Genomic DNA, 17,054 nt, shown 5'->3' with positions numbered 1-17,054 from the left:
TCAGAAAGCAGCTTATTGGTTCTCTTGTCAAACCCCCAGGAACACTTGCATAAACACCACAGAGAGGGCACGCAGCTCAGCAGGGACACAATAATACTGCCCTAAACCTTTGGGTTTTCCTGTAAACATGAGCAGGGTCGCAGGTGTTTTTCGGCGGGCGTTTGGTTTAATACGTGAGCACGTCGGGACAGATCACTTGGGGAATAAATATTACTTTGTCCCAGAACAGAAGACATGGACAGGTAGGTAAAGGCATAGCCTGCTAAAATTAGACAGCCGTGATTACGTAAATGTGTTTACAAACCTGACACATGAGGACTAATGAGGATTACTTACTGTGTAGAACTTATTTTTTGCCTTTCTGTGTCCGTGACATTTCATTCTGCAGACTGAGGCTGAATAAACCACCACTATGCGTTTGCTTCCTATCATAACTTCTATCACTGAAATCCTGTTTTGTTTTGTTTAGTCTTGTTAAACGTTGGCAATACAGCTATGTACTCTTTACTTTGCATCTATATGGCACTGCTCTCCTCCTAAAATGTGTTGTGTAGTTGACTAACTTTATCCTAAACCCTTTTCACTATTGTAGTATTATGAGTGTGCCACTAGATGGCGCGACAGTCTCAATGTGAGTATTGTCATTTTAGAGTTTTTGACTCGATTTCTTAGTCTTAAATTAAATGCAATTCACTGCAATTAAGATATTTGACTGATTTCGGAAGCAGTTTTCTACTTTTTCACTTTTCCTGGCCTTCAAAGAGAATGTTGCAGATTAAATATGAGAGGATTTAGAAGGAGGTCATATATCCCTACTGAGACATGGCAATGCTACAGTATGTAACACTCAAGCCAAGCAGTAGAACTGTGTCATCAGTGCTAATCCATGGTGGGATGCCAATGGTGTCCTTCACACAGTCTCTGACTGCCACAAGGCCAAGGACATGCTCACTGGCCTTGCAGACTTGATGTCCAGACTTACTCTAAGTCCTTCTCCAGTTGCCTTTTTTTCTCTCTTTTCTTCTGATTGAGTGTCTTAAAGAAGTTTGTCTAGCACAGGAAGATGGTGAACCGCTGACCATAGTTATGACTCAACAGTAGTGGGAAGGAAGCCTTCAGAGATATTAACATAACTCTCCACTGGTATCACAAAAATATAAGCATATTGCGGAAATTTACAGAGGTTATGCCATAACCAAAGCTGAACATGAAGCATGCATAAAGCACATGTCTAATGTCTTCAGGGTACATTAATCCAGGCGAGACCCCCCCCCACACACACACCTAAATCATCATCAGCAGGGGTTCTATCCAGACTACATATAGAGGTCAGGGGTCACAAAGAGCACCACCTTTGTCTGCTCCAGACATGACACCGCTGGTTAACAAGCCATGGACTTTATTGTTGACAAAGTGTTGTTATGTCTGAATTATTGCTTGAGCAGAGTTGTCTCTCTTTTCCCAGATACTGTCTAATCTGGGGTCTTGTCTATGCAGCAGTAATCTGTGAATAATCTTGCCCCACCAACACATTCTCTTGTTTATCTTCCTCTCTTGGTGCCACATGACACAAGCAAGATAAAGTTTATCTTTGACATGAGTAGATTTTATATACAACCTACATCTAGGCCTAATACTTCTCCCAGAGGGTGAAACCAAGATTTTTTGTTGTTGTTTGTAGCCAGAGAGAGACCAACTTCTGGCTCCTTGCAAAGCTGGTTTCTTTCTGACTGAACTTGACTTTGTGCTTCACCTTTTCTCAGCGGTTTGCAGGGAAACTCGTGCCCACCTCGTATTTATAATTCATTACAAGGCTGCTCCTCCACCACTGGCTGTCAGACTATTCAAATGAGACATCACAGAGGCCCATTTTTCCGGCACGCTACAGGCTACCGTATTCACTGTCCAATCACAATGACTGACGCTGTGGAGAGGCTAGTTGGCCTGTAGACAACAAAAACCCTCATGAACGCCCAACAGACACACACAGAGAGTCATATTTACAATCATAATAAACAAACAGGAATATATGGCAAACACATTTGTCTTTTTTTTCTGTGCCACTCACCTCGTCCAGCCTTGTGGAAGTAAAGCAGATGCATTATTCAGTCCATATGTCTTGCTAAAGCGAGCTCTTTTTGATCTTAAACTGATAGGCCAAGCGTGGGCTCAGGGCCTCAAGGCATGGACCGCAGGGCTTTCTACTGCAGCACGAGTAGTGGTTGAAGTAGTGAGTCTCTCTCTCTCTCTTTCTCTCTCTCAACCCTGCCTACTTGTTCTATTCATTTGACCATCCTTAGTGCTCAGTCCGTCCCTCTCTACCTTTATCCATGCTTTGCTGCTCCCATGTTCTACCTCTCTCAATCTGTTAACTTTAGGAAACTGGGGCGTAAGCAATTCTGCGTGTGGTGGGCTATGCATGAGGGACATTAATGGTTGCTAAAACAGAAGAGAAAAAGGAAGCACCTTCTTGTTTTGTGTGATTGTTTTCTATCTCATTTCAACGGTCTCCGCTGAGGTCGAACTCTTTATTTGCCTGCAGTTTGTCCTTCCTTCCCTTGCCCCTCCTCTTCATTGCTGCCTTTCGATTTTCCTCTTTTGAGGTCAGTTCAGTGAAGATTTCTATTCAAAACTTTAGAGTAGTGCAGTAGCGTGGAGTGCTAGACCCAGCAGAGAGCTTAGCACCCCCCCCCCCCCCCCCCCCCCCCCCCCCCCATATGCTGCCGCACATCAAAATGAAAAGGCCTGGGTCTGAAGTACACACCTTGAGAGAGAATCTCTGTCTCTGCCTTTAGAAATGGTCCAGCTATAGAGGCCTACTTTGTGCTGCTGCCCCATAGAGAGAACTATGCTATAGGCCACGGAGCCCCAGCGATTGTTGTCAATGGCAGGGCTACAAGAGAAAGCCACTGGCAATCTGGCCACTGGTCTTTAGAAGGTCTTTGCCTTGGTGTCGGCTCCATAGAGCTGAATAGAGAATCTATATTCTTCTCTCTTTCTGTGTGCGTCTGTCCCCCAGGCCCAGCTCTCTGCCTCACACTGCATGGGGCGCCATGTCATGCTGCCCAGATGAAAGCAAAGCATTCTGCGGACGGGCTCATTCGTCTTCAGCAGTGGGCCTGCAGCTTTGACGCCTGCCTTCCCTCCCTTTATTTAGGAAGAGAGGCGCGCTGACATTATCGGCCACTGCAGGCACATTTGAAAATAATTGCCTGTATGATTGCTATTTTTCTTACCTCTTTGAGGAGGTGTAGCCTTTGTCTTGGAATCAATGGCTGCTCAATACTGGACAGGGGAAAGGCAGTTTCCTTTCATGTCTCAGTGAAAAGGATGTATTTTTAGCGCTATTCATTTTAACAGTGTGTGCCATGCAGTTTTAATCTATTGGTCCTCTCCACTATGTGGAGAATGGAAGGGATTCAGAGGTTCTTCAGAGGTGCGCCACGCTGTTGCAGAGAAAAGACGCATTGACTTGTCGTCCTATCACTATCCCTCTCTCTTTGTCTATTATTTATTTGATTCCCCAGCTCTGTTATATGAAGTGAAAAACTGAAAAGGCCTCAGTTCTGCTATTTCAGGATGGGCGACTCTGGGGACTGAGGGAGGAGTGTGTGTGTGTGTGCTTTTGCATTAGTTTTAGATCTGTGATTGTATACATGTGTTTATGTGGCATGGCAACTACACACTGTGTGTGTGTGTGTGTGTGTGTGTGTGTGTGTGTGTGTGTGTGTGTGTGTGTGTGTGTGTGTGTGTGTGTGTGTGTGTGTGTGTGTGTGTGTGTGTGTGTGTGTGTGTGTGTGTGTGTGTGTGTGTGTGTGTGTGTGTGTGTGTGTGTGTGTGTGTGTGTGTGTGTGTGTGTGTGTGTGTGTGTGTGTGTGTGTGTGTGTGTGTGTGTACATACATTTGTTTGTTTTGTTTTTTTAAAGGAAGAAAAAAAAAATCCGCAATTGTGTGTTTTCTCTCCACTTCATGCCCTAACACACTTAACACAACAACAGATGGCTGTGTGTCATCAGAGCGTTGATTCAAGCCGCATATTTCCATGGAAAGAGTCACAGCAGAGAGAGACGAGGGTCCAAATGGCTGTTTATTCTGCCACAAGTCATCCCTAGGGTGTGATGAAGGAAGGTCTATCCTACAGTAGGACACCAAGTCAGTGTTTACCATGGAGCGGCTGTGTCCGGAGCCAGTACAGTAAATCATGTTAATTGATCAGCAGCTTTGCAATGCATGGAGTTTAAATGAAGGTTGTTTAATCATTACAGGGAAACCAAGTGGGTTTAGCTCATCTTGCTCTATAGTGGTTGCCAAGTGTGTATTTGTATGTGTGTGTGGTGGAACATCATGGAGTGGCTTAACTACTTCATTAAAAAGGCATTTGAAAAGATAGATGCTGAAAATGAGAAAGCAGGAACATTTATTTCCTATGGTAGAACATTTCAAATGGGCCTAGATCCAGTATCAGTGGTTTAAGCGTTTAGAGGGCCCGTTAAACACTTCCTTAGCTAGAGTAGACCTTTATCTTTATCAATTTCAGACTCCATCTGTTTCAAAATGTACAAATTTTATATGAATATTACTATTCCTACCTCCTGCAACCTGATTTTGCTGTTTGGCGAGCAACAGCAGACAGTTGAATATGCCAGCAGAAGGAAGACAACAAATTAATCAAATTATTTTTTTTCTTTTTCTCCCTTTTTTGGCTGGATGTGATTCACTGTCCAATGCAGTCATGTCTCTGTTTGGTCAGATGGCCAGCGAGATGTTTTGACACCTCAGGGCTCCTTGTCTGTCAGAAACTCAGCCAGGAAGACTGACAGACAGACCGACGCACAAGCAGATATCTCCTGGAGCCCGCCGCTGCTTATTTAATTCAGAATATTTTAATAAAGCAGACAGGCAGAGAGAAATAAGGCTAGGAGTATAAGGGAGGAAAGATAAGGCTGAGGGAGACTCACAGAGGGTGGAGAAGAAGGTGGGGTATAGAAAGTGAGTGACAAAGAACAAGGGGGATGCTGACATATGGGGTAAAATTATAGACTGGGGGAAGAATGGAGACGGTGAAAGTGAAAGGAGGGTTTCTGACAGAAAGAGGGTGAAATGAGTGGGTGGAACAGGCAGACAGATAGAAGGGGAGAGAGAGAAGGTGGAGGTAGGTTAATGGAGAGAGAGAGTGGGGGGACTGGAGGTGCAATGGAAGGAAAGGGAAGGGGGTTGGATGAGAGTGATGGAGGTGAATAGAAAGGGGTGGACAGCTTGGTGTATGGACATCACATGCATGGGCCTCAGAGGAGTCAGGGAGGAAGGAGGAGGAGGAGGAGGAGGGGGTCCACACCGCTCCACAGCTTCACAAAGGACCACTGACTTCCTGGCTCGCCACGGTCCTTTTCTGTAACCCATCAGGCATCAGGCAGAGAAGAGACTTCAAGAGGATGGGTGGTCTTTAGCAGAGGGGTCCAAAGCATCCCTTCCACCCCTTAAGTCTGCCTGCGTTTAGTTAAAAGTAACACACAGGGGAAATCAGAGTATTCTTTTCAGCATGTTATTACTTCTATATGAATTATTCTCCTCTGTTCTGCTGTGAGTCGCTCAAGCCTCAGCGGGATCGACAGCAACAGGGACAAACAGAATGAGGGCTGAATAAAAAAACGAACAGCAGCAGCAGCAGCGGCAGCGGTAGCAGCAGCAGGCCTACTTTATGCCTAAGCTCCTCCTCTCGCCAGAACTGATGCAAAACAACGGCTGGCCTTTTCTCTCTAAACCTCATCACTAGGCTCAGGGCTAATGGGTAACCATGGTTACAGGTCTCACACATCCCCTCCATTTTTTTTTTCAGGCAAAGAGATTGGAGGGAGAGAGAGGGAGGGAGAGAGAGAGAGAGAGAGGGTGACGGTGTCAGTATTGGTACCTGGTTGCCCTTGTCTCACTGATGCTTATCGGATCACTCGATCTTCATAAAGCTGTCCATTACCATGCGCACACCGGTCCCCCCGTCCCCGTCCCTCTCCAGCTGAGCTGTGTGTGCTGGAGAGGAATAAACCAGGCTGATGGGCGCGCTCCTTCAGGGGTGGCTTTTTTGTTCCACCACGGTGTCAGGGCCTCGCTCGCACAATCATCACGGAGACGGAGAAGGCTGCTGCTGCTGCTCTTTCTGCTGATCCATTGAGAGGGCGAGCTGGAGATGAATGCCGTTCTGTTACAAAGTGTGGGCTTTTGTCTGCAACGCAATCTGTTCAGAGACAAGGGGACGTGATGTTTCGCAGGACAGACGCTGGTGTTGACGATGAGGAGGAGGAGGAGGTCCACCAAGTCGGAGCTCATTCCTGTTTTTGGGTTGTCTGAAGTTTTTTAAGGGCTTTCTTCACCCGGATGTTGCCAGTCGAAGTGTGTCCCTGTGACATCTGTATCTGTAATCAAAGACAGAGTGCAGCAGCAGCAGCGAAGCACAGAGCGAGAGAGACATGCGGTGCAAGACGCCCGGAATGACATTGTGGAGGTGAAAAACCTCTCAGGTCGCCCCCAGCAGTAGCTACTCACCTGGGAGCTGATGTGTGAAGTTGGATATTGTGTATGTGTGTGTGTGTGTGTGTGTGTGTGTGTGCATGTTTGTGTGTGTGTGCTGAACCAGGTGATGGAGTTTAGCGGGGTGTGTTCAGGGTTCAAAGAGCAGCCCTCAGAGCGCATCACGTCTTATTCTAACGAAGGGTAAGGATAGGCGTACCTGCCATTTGATTGGCTCCCCGTCTAGCTTGCCACGGCAACCCCCTCACCCATCCTGCCTTCCTGTCTCCTCCCTTCCTCCCCCGCCTCCCCACCCCCCTCCGGGGTTCCACAGCCGGGCTCACAGATGAGTCGCGCTCAGACAGGTGAGATGGCTTATGAATATTTATGTGGTGGGATTTCATTCCTCCTGCCACTGGCCCCTCCCCCCCGACTCCAACGCAGTGCTGCATTTGTCCTTCACGGTAAGAGGCAGCGTCCTCGCTCCTGTCCCTCAGGTTAATCTGCCTGCTCTCTAGCCAGTTGTGCGTGCGCGTGTGTGCGTGTGTGTGTGTGTGTGTGAGTGTTTGACTGGTAAGTAGGTTTCCCCCTAGTGAGTGATGAGAAGGCAGACCTGTCACAAGGGGGCCCACTGAGATCGAGAGCTCCTAACACCCTTATAACCCCACCTCACACACCCTCCCCTTTCCTCTCTCTCCTCCTCTCTCACTCTCTCTCTGTGTCTCTATCTGGAGGTGGGGAAGGAGGAGGGCTCAAGTCAGAAGTGTGAAGCAGAGAGATAGCTCACACCCAGTTTGATAACTGTCTGTCTGTCAGGTCCAGGCTTTGTGAAGCTAACACCAAGGCTACACAATCCAATAGCAATATTTCACAGAGACTGTAGTGATAATTAACCGATTGCTGATCCTGATATATCTCCAGTTCATATAATTGGAAATTGAATCCTCTTTTTTTCATTGTTTAAACTGACAAAAAAGGAAACAGTAGTGATATCAGGCCACACAAATTCATAAAAAAGACAGATTTTTAAGGCAATATTGTGTTTACATTGTGTTTTGTTGTTTGAACAGCTGGATAGTGCCTTTTTCATTTGTTACATATGAAGCGTATATTGCTTTACTTCCTTTTTTGTCATTTTAAAAGCCTTTTTGTCAATTTTTGATTTAAAAAAAGAATATGTAGATGCTTAATGTCTTTCTTTGTTTCATGTTTCTGTTTTGGTCAGTTGTGTGATTTGAAAAAAATAAAAAAGAGTGTGAAAAAGCAAATCTATAGATTAATTGGTGATGACAGTAATTGTTAGGTGCAGAAAGCCCTTCGAGGTGAGAAATCGCTACACAAACAATGTGCCACGCCAACCAGTTCTGTTCCAGCACATCAGGTGAAATATGAACAGTGTGTTCCGCACAAACCCAACGTCCGCAAAGAAGGTGGTTGTTGTTGTTGTTGTGTTGTGTTGTTAATTAAAATTTTCTCAGTCATTTCAGAGAGATGGTGTGTTTCCTTTGTACTTCTGTTGAACAAAAAGAAAAGAAAACAGTATAGCCTTGGCATGTGTGTGTTTTCCATAGTTGTCCCAGATCAGAGATTACCAAGAGAGCAAGATTCACCCCAATCAGACTGACAAGCCTCCTCCCAATGTGTATGTGGTGGGAGGATCAGCCGTGTTTCATAAATATATGTACATACTGTATTTGTTATTCAAATCCAAGGATAAAAGCCGTGGTGGAAGGGGTTTAGTCATGCTGTAAAAGCAACAAGACAAGAAGAGAGCCACGTTGGAGTGTGACAGAGTAGAGGGGGAGAGACCTTGTGAAGAGAGATGGAGACAGGGGAAAAAAGTGGGTTCCTCTCTTTATGCTTATTAGTTAGACATTAGATATAGCTAAGCACATTGCTTGTGGTGACTGTATCATAATTGTGCCATTTTTGGTCTGCTGCCACCCACGCTCAATGCAAATATGGATAAGATCTGTTTATAATTAGCAAACGTGTTAAATGCATTTGTTGCTATTGCCTAGAGAACATAACCTTTTGTTTGCTGGCGGGTGTTTTTGTTCTGCTGTTGCATGGGGGGTTCAAGGAAACTGTTTCTTAGAGGACATTTGAAGACATACATGTAAACAAAATATGGTGGGCCCTAGAAAAGCGTTTTTACACATAACAGGGGCAGCTTTTAGATAAGGTGAGGTCATGCAGTGTTTTTTTTTTTGTCAGACCTGGATATCAGGAAACTAAAGCTCCAGAGCTGGAGCCTGTGAGGCCCTATAGTGACGATCTAGTGGGAACCAAAGCAGAACCAAAGCAATACTAGCCTAATTAGCTGACCTGATTACTATATAGGCTGGATAAAGTATGGAAAGGAATCATCCTCGTAAGACATAATTACAAAATGCTTTTGTCTTCATCGAAGTTGGTCTTAAAACCAAACAAACGAGCTTAAACGAAGGAGGCGCGGGCACAGCCTGCCGCGCTCGCACCTCTTTTTGAGTGCCATCATTCATCTGTTCCTGTGCCACAGCTATCTGTTATGGCTGAAGTAAACATTAAGGCCATCAGTCTGCGTTGTGCATGGAGGTGGTTGCCTCCATTTGTCCATGTCCAGTCAGCTGCGGAGAAGCGGTGATGGAATCCTGACAGATTGTCTGTGTTTTGGAGCGTGTTGTTTTCCTTGCCCATCCATTTCTCTCCTCCTAGCCATGTTTGCCATGCATCATCACTCTCTATCTCCCCCTCTCTCTCTTCCTTCCATCTCTCTCACTCCCTCAATGCCTGCCTCCTCCTTCCTTGCCTCATCATTTCTCAGAGGGATGGAGGCGATGGATGGACGTCGGGCTACCTGCGAGGAGAAACTATATGAAAACACAGCACTTGTCATTAGTGAACACTGTTTGAAGCTCTGCAGCACCACACAAAGACACAACACAACTGGCTCTTTTTCTTTTAAAATCTCTTGCTCTCTCTCTTTCTAATTCTGTCTATACCCCCCTTCCCCTCTCTCCGCTCTATCTCCGTCTTCATGTCATTGTGTGGCATGCCAAACTTGCCTAATCAGCAGATTCTACCAAAATAATTGGCGGTGGCCTTGCTGCTAGCGAGCGTTGTGCTGTATACAGATAGGGAAAGGAGCACTTAATATTCCATGCAGCTCGTACCTCTCCTGTTGTCTGTGATATCTGACCTCTTTTGTCTCCTGCTCGGCTTGATGTTGATTTTGGAGGGCATTGTTAGCCAGAGTGCTGTGATTGGAAGAGGTTGTCAGCGAGGGGGGCTGTGGTTGGTTGGGTTAAAGGGAGCCTCATTTGCATAAAGGCTTAGCCCAGATTTGGAGCCACTCAGCGAGATCTGAGGAGAAGGGCCCGAGGGCCACGAGGTAATCATCCATGGCCTGTCACAGTGCTGTCATCCCTCTGTGTATTTGTGTGTCTGTGCGTCTGTCTGTATCTCTGCGTGTAGGGGACGTAAAACATTGTGTCTGCGCCTCTTTGTGTTTGTTTGTATTCCTTTGCGTTCTGTATGCATCATTGTGGAGCATCTCTGTCTCACTCTTGCTCCCTCTCACTGTCTCTCTCTCTCTCTCTTTCCCAGGAAGAATGGTCCGTGCCAAGCGGTTGGTAGAGGCAGCCAATCCTACAGAATTTGAATATATTGAAGGCAGCATACCGATGGAGTGGGACGGTAAGTCTGGACTCTGGACTGCAGCATCACTGCTACATACTTTAACTAGCATGGATAAATGACAATGTTAACAAAAGAGCTACCCAGCAGAGAACATGAAATACTGCACAAATAAAATGGAATAACAAATTCATGACTGCATCTATTGGGGCCTAGGCTAATCCATTGATTTTCTCTCTTTTTTTTCATACAGTGAGATGGGGGTTGGGCAAAGCGTATTCATGACTTTATCAAAGACGCCTTCTGCTGGTGTTATACAACCGTACCATAAAATAGTGTTTCAAATTTCTTACAACTGGATACAAACTGTTCCCTCTGTCTCAGACTGGCTTTATCCACCTTAAACCCCTCATCCTGCTTCGCCCCATCCCTCATGCATTTTCATCAGGATGCAAATAAGAAAGGGATAAAAGAGGCCCAGAATCCCCGTGCTAGCTGGAGGAAGAGTTAGAAAATCTCTCTTTCTCTCTCTCTCTCTCTCTGTCTCTCGTTCTGGCTCCCTTTAACCTGCTCTGCTGTGCAGCCAGCTCAGCCAAAATAGAGCTTAAAAAGAAAAAAAAAGAGATGACAGACAGACACAGTTCTACTCCGGAGGAGAAAGAAGGACAGAGGTATTGATGGAGAATGACAGAGAGTGTACTTTCAAATCTAAAGATCAGAGTGGATCCACACGTTCTCTTCTGAGATGCAGCACTCAGTGGCCCTGCTCTGCCTAGACTAAAGCAGTATTAGTGTTTTGAGTTCATCGTGTGTTATAGCTTGGATGTTTTTTTTACCATTCCGCATGTTTTCCCTATAGTTCGCTAAGTGAAATGAAACAAAACAAACCCTGGATACACTCCCTCAACCCGCCTGGGTACTCAGTAGTTGCAGTGAGCTACTGTAGTGCCCTGAAACTCAGCGACGCTACAGCCTTTAAATATGACTGCAGGTTTTGTTTGTGCAGCGCATGTTTGTGTGGGTGTTCTCGCTCTTCTCTTTTTTTTAAACCTCTCTCCTCCTCCTCCAGCTTGGATCCGAGGCAGACGGAAGGAGCCCCCCTCCATAGAGGTACGTACACCCCACCACCCACCCCTCTCTCTCTAGCTTCCCCGCTGTGCTGATGGTTGGACTCTGGGGGAATGGTTACAAGGGAGGGAAAGAAGCAAAGATGGAAACGAGAAGCTTTGATTTGTTTTATCTTACAGTTTCGAACTGAATCCAGGAACTTTGGGGGACAGGTGTTAAAATAAACAGCAGCTGAAGTGCATTGATGGCGAGACTGAGAGCAAAGACAGCGTCTGAAGAAGGGGCTCACTGACACCATGTCCTAGTTTACTTTCTTTTTTTTTCCAGCAGAAGCCTGCATCTCGGCTTTTTGTGTTTTATTTCTGGCAGTCTCCAAGACGGGAATGGTGAAGGAGTGCAGTTTTTCCCCTCGTGTACCTCTCACTGGGTTTATTGCTCTTTAAATGTGAGAATGCTGGAAATAATTTGGCCAGCGAAATGTGGGTCTATAGGAAATCCCTTGGAAGGCCAATACCCAGGCACTCTTTCTATCTCTCTGTCCTCTGTCCCTGCCAGTGGCCAATGCCATCCCCTGCCTCTATTGCCAGAACATTCTCTTCCAATTTTCTGCCTTGCGTCTGCCCAATAGCTGCCATCGACAGCTGGACAGTGTTGATGTGGCCAAGGCTTCACTCCCAGCACATTACCCTACCCCTTGTCACGCTCCCTCTCTTCCCGGTCCAAGCCGACATAAATTGATTGGATTAAATCCTGTCATTAACAGGCTGGAAAAGCAGCTCAGTATGTTTGTCTCCATCCCCAAAGCGGGGCTTTTTGGCCACGGCTCTCCCCCTCTCTTTTCCAGTCCTTCAGTTCTGCCAACACACAACAGCATTATGCCCAGTCCTCCCTTCCTTTTTGGCTTCCCGTGCGAGGGAGAGGCTAACATCACTGGACACTAGCTGTGGCTCAAGAGGGTAACTATTCCACTGGTGGACGATGTTCAGGTTTTAATTGTTTCCATGAGCTGGAATGGTTGTTTATATTACGGATGCCTCCTGTCACGTCCGTTTACCAGTCTGTTCCAAGCACTACATTTTTAACCAGGGTTTATTGGACCAATACAGGTTAACTGAACACACTTGTTCCTTTTTCTAGTAAATGCTCTACTTCATACTCGACACATAAACACATTTGTTCCTGGAAGCTGAAGAGTGCAACTTCATGTCTCCTTTTTATATACAGTCTATGTTCTCCTCCGCTCAGCACCTCTCTGAGCAGCTGATGGTTTCTTAGACAAAACTTGGAGCTTGTTGATGAAGGAGTCGATCACTGGTTCAGTTTTGAAGAGTTCAGAAAGAAGACAAGTCCTGCCTGCCATTTGCAAACTACAGAGAGTGGTGTGATGTTAAAATCCTTTTTTATGGGGTTTTAATCGGCAACTCACTCATGAGGTAGTATATTTTACCAACACATTAAATCAATTTAAATATTTAATTTGTGAATCCATCCACAGACCTTCTACCAGTTTTCTGGGTCATGCTAATTGATAAATTACATTACTAGGAAGTACTGAAAAAAATCTAATAGGGTGCCCTGGTGACTCTGGTGAGCCTTTACTTTCCTTTTCTGGCCCCTTAACTCTCCCTGGCTGTCTTTGCTCTCTCCACTGTCCTTTCAAAATAAAGGCAAAAACATGATATGAGTGTCGGTAAATTCTTATATTTTTCATCATCCTTTGAGTCTTGACCATAGATTGCACTCAGTGTGGTGTTTAAAAGTTATTTAAAAGTATTAAATATACTGTATATTCACTTGTGTATTTTACAGGAGCTGCTGAGGAATGAGACTTACAGGGAGCAGATCAAGCTGAAGGCCAAAGAGGTGGAGGAAAAAGATATGGCCCTGCTAGCCAAGGAGTATGAAGAAGGTCTAGTGGCGACCCCTGCGAGGACTGTGGCTACGGGCCACGCAGCTGCCACTAGCTTCGGCAAGCAGGAGATCACAGAGGAGCCCACCAGCACTGCAAACACATTCCAGCCCGGCTCCTGGATGCCCTCTTCCAAGAAGTAAACAGAGAGACATCCACATACAACTGAGACTGCTGTGTAGAGTAATGAAATACAATCCAATAGAAAAGCCATGCAATAAATACTACCTTTGTGAAACTGATATAGTTGAGACTAAGAGATTTAATATTGGGAACACCTTCCAGTATAAAACAATCCAAGTCAGTAGCACCACAAACTATGACCTCAGAAATTACCAGAGTTTATCTCTGTGTGTCAGTCTCTAATAACTCAGCATTGTACGTTTTACAAAGGAAGTATTGGTTTCAATGTTGCATTATTGGTCTGTATTGCATTATAAAGAGGCTCCTACTTTTCTGGTTCCTCAGAATATATTTAATCTATCTATAAATACTGTATATATCTATCACTCATCTTAAAGATGACGGCAGAAATGTCATGTATTTGAAAAGTTTGTTAGTAAAGGAAAAAAAAACAGTTGTGGTTGCACTTAATTAATTATTAAGTTCAGACAAATGTGTTTAAGGGTTACTGTAAAATCATTTTTAATCAATTATGATTAAAAAATCTGTGTTCATAATTAATCTGCATCAGCTCTGAGCTAAACCTGACAAGAATCACAGATTTCAAAAATCCAGCCATGTCCAAAGAAATGATGAGATGTTTTTGACAGTGTGAAGACGAAAGACACATGCTTTGGGAATTGACATGGAGAGGATCTGTTAATTTAAAACTGAACTCCATGGTTCAGTGAGGCTGCAGAGTAAACTACTGTGTCAGCATTTGTCAACTGTAAATCACAAGTCAAAATCATGAAAAAAGTATTTTACAGTATACTAATCCACTGCCGCACAAAGTTTTTTCCCTTGAGGTCAAAGTTTAATTTGGCCACATAGTTGATTAAAAAAGGAGCAGCTTGAGCACTTGTAAGAAAGGCAACATGAACCAAGATCCTGCAGCAAAACGTGGTCTTCAGAACACTGCAGCAAGGGATCAATAAGAAGTCATGAGAACAAGAAGGGAAAACAAATGTAAGTTTGTTCACCTGTCTCTATTCAGAATGATTCTTTACAGGGGTCTTATCACATTGAAGGCAAGTATATCATAATGTGTATAGAACATGAAAAACAGTTAAGCATGGCCAAAAAAGTTCACTCCATATTTAATAAAAGCACCATGGCCTTGATCAGCTGTTAGGTATATTTTCTAGGTGAAGGACCTCGCTCTATTTTGTTAAATAGACAGTGCCTCGGAAATTTTCTTACTCTCTAACTTGTTTAGATGTTTCTTTGTCGTCATGCTACAGCTTTTTATGTCCTAACGGTAAAGTCTTTTTTGTCAATCAGCACATTAAAGCCTAATTACATTCAGTCTGGTTCAGTGTTACAGTATCATAAAACATGAGGGGGTGAATACCTTTTATGTGCACGCAATTAAAAGTGCTTGTAATGCTGTTCATTTCACACAGAGGAAAATTACATTTTCTTATCAACCATAAAAATTTTATTAATTATAAAGTAATAATTTGGATATTTTGCAAGTGACGTGGAGAAAAAAAATTCCAGTATGCTCATTACAATGTCAGAACAGGGATGCTAACAATGGAATGCAAGGTGCTGCAACAGCTGCACAATATTATCAGCAGATCGCTGCATAAAAACTTCTTACAGATGACCACTGTGCTCTTGCTGACCAAAGTCCCATTGGGATGAGCCTCCTCTGGGCAGTCCTGTCCATCTCAGCACTGTTGGGCCTGTGAGGCCAGCGTCCCTCCTCCTACCCCTGGCATGAGGCACAGTGGCCCCGAGCTGATGGTAGGTCTGGGACAGGGAGGGGCACCGTGTCATTATTTGGAATAAGGAGGGCTGTGAGCGTGTTGGTTGCTCCTCCTTTTTTTATGCCCTCATCCTGCTCTTACAGGCTCAGTCTTTCTTGGTCCTCTTTGCCTTGTTTATGTTTTCCTGACGTTTCTGCTTTTTCTTCTGTTCCCGGTCACGTGCTTCAATCATCTTGGCCAGTTTCCAGGACAGCAGTGCGCTGGCAATGAAAAGAGGTGTGAGAGCCAGTATGACAGTGGTGAGGAACCCATAGGGGTCTTTGGCAGCCCATTCCACCACATACTCTGCCCATGCCCGAACGTCAATCATCCTGGAGAGCAACGATGAGGAACAGATCTGAGAAAAGGGGTGCCAGGAAAGAAAGGAGTTAATGACCAGAGCTGTATGCAGGAAAATACCACATTTGCAGTCTTAGGGCCTTCTACCAATAATGACTTAATTCATGTCAGCAAGTTGGTGTTATGGATAAATACTAAAATGCACAGTGTACACTGTTTAACATAATGAGTTACGTACCTTGGTACGTATAGAACAATTTCTTACATCCAAAAAATGTGTTACCTGCAGTGACTGTTATAGTTAAAACACCAAACATTTGCTGATTCATGCTCCCCAAATGGAAGGCTTGGCTGCAGTCTGCAATCTGACAGCTTTACACTGGGTCCTCCAATTGTGATGTTTGCCTTTGAGTATTTTCTGACATTTTTAAAAGTAGGCAGCAAATAATGTATACAGACAGATTTGTTGAAAACAATCCATACTTGATGCCCTATGCCACGCAGCATTTCTGACTCATTTACTTTCCTACTGCAGTGTTGAAGCAGCAATTCCCTCAACCCAAAACAACTGTCTCCCAAAGGAGACGACAAAAAGTAACCTTGACCTTAACCAGCACATTGAATACCTGACGACAAGTGATGATGCAAGAAATTATTAACATAAAGCAATCTTTCCACTCCAGTGACCTTAAACACCCAGAGATATAAAATGCATAGTTATTAGGGATGATACCATTGCAACCGACAATGTATCTATACTCTTTTTTACTGCATAAAAGTACAGCTGATCAGTTTATCAATTGCTTAGTCGATCAGCAGTAAGACCCTGAAATAAAGACACTAGATTTAAGATGAACTGTGAAGATTAATTTTGTTTCGTTTCGTGTACTGAAAGCAAATTCTGGGGAAACACTTCACTTAATAACTGTTTTACATGTCACAATACTGTCAAAATGAACAATAGAACTGGGATTGCTTTTGCACTTTTTCTATTTTACATGATAACAGCCCCACAAAAAGTAGGTTTACAAATGACTAGCGTTGCAGTTGGTCTAACGTTAGTTAAGCTTCCTTGACTACGTGTTGATCATACTTCAGTTATGACCGTCTTATAAAGGTATTTATGTAACAAGTTATTGCTGCTCCGACCACGGACCCTCATAAACATGACTATGAGCACTGACTATGTAAGTTAGCATCAGATCGAGTCAAAGCTAGCCTGCTATGTTAGCTAGATTTACCATAAAACCCGTTTCAAACCATTGACTCTAGCCACAGCTATGTACAAACAACCAACACTAATATATTCGCCTAGTGTGTTTTTTGTAATTCATGGTTATTTCTGGGATGTGGATAAAATATATACTACATTTCAACCACCGTTAGCTCCGCCAGTTAGCCCGCCGCCCATCCACAGCGGCCTAAACGGCAAGACTGACTCCCGGTTAAACAGCACAACAGAAATACGCGTACATTATGCCATAACTACGAAACTATACCTTCATATTGACTAGTGTACGTATAATTCCCAGTAAAATGAAAGCAAACTTACCAAAGAGCCGTGATTAGTGGATATCTCTACGACGATAAGTTCCTTCCAACCCCTCCCTGACTCAGGAAGTGGAGACGTCGCAAATTATTGATCGCTCCTGACTGGATATGAGGCTCCCCCTAAAAGTGTGGGAAATGTAGTCCTATTCGGCACTTCAATTATTTACCATGGCAAGTTAAAACCAAACCGT

At 44.3% G+C, this 17,054-nt stretch overlaps 2 protein-coding genes across 2 annotated transcripts; one reads left to right on the top strand and one right to left on the bottom strand.

Moving 5' to 3' along the window:
* The first annotated feature begins 36 nt into the window (after nt 1–36).
* On the top strand, nt 37–13,645 carry ndufaf2 (NADH:ubiquinone oxidoreductase complex assembly factor 2). Its single transcript, XM_083978288.1, has 4 exons — nt 37–242; nt 10,090–10,179; nt 11,189–11,229; nt 12,997–13,645. The coding sequence occupies exons 1-4, from the start codon at nt 128–130 to the stop codon at nt 13,237–13,239; spliced, it is 489 nt and encodes a 162-aa protein (XP_083834414.1). The 5' UTR covers nt 37–127; the 3' UTR covers nt 13,240–13,645.
* Nucleotides 13,646–14,763: 1,118 nt separating this feature from the next.
* Nucleotides 14,764–16,937, bottom strand: smim15 (small integral membrane protein 15). The gene is made up of 2 exons (XM_083978289.1): nt 16,865–16,937; nt 14,764–15,370 (listed from the first exon to the last, which is right to left on the bottom strand). The coding sequence occupies exon 2, from the start codon at nt 15,341–15,343 to the stop codon at nt 15,119–15,121; it is 225 nt and encodes a 74-aa protein (XP_083834415.1). The 5' UTR covers nt 15,344–15,370; nt 16,865–16,937; the 3' UTR covers nt 14,764–15,118.
* Nucleotides 16,938–17,054: the final 117 nt, after the last annotated feature.

The sequence above is a fragment of the Trachurus trachurus genome (assembly GCF_905171665.1).
Source record: "Trachurus trachurus genome assembly, chromosome: 9".
Lineage (NCBI taxonomy): Eukaryota > Metazoa > Chordata > Actinopteri > Carangiformes > Carangidae > Trachurus > Trachurus trachurus.
The sequence above is the reverse complement of the archived record's forward strand: the minus strand, read 5'-3'. Positions and strand labels throughout refer to the sequence as shown.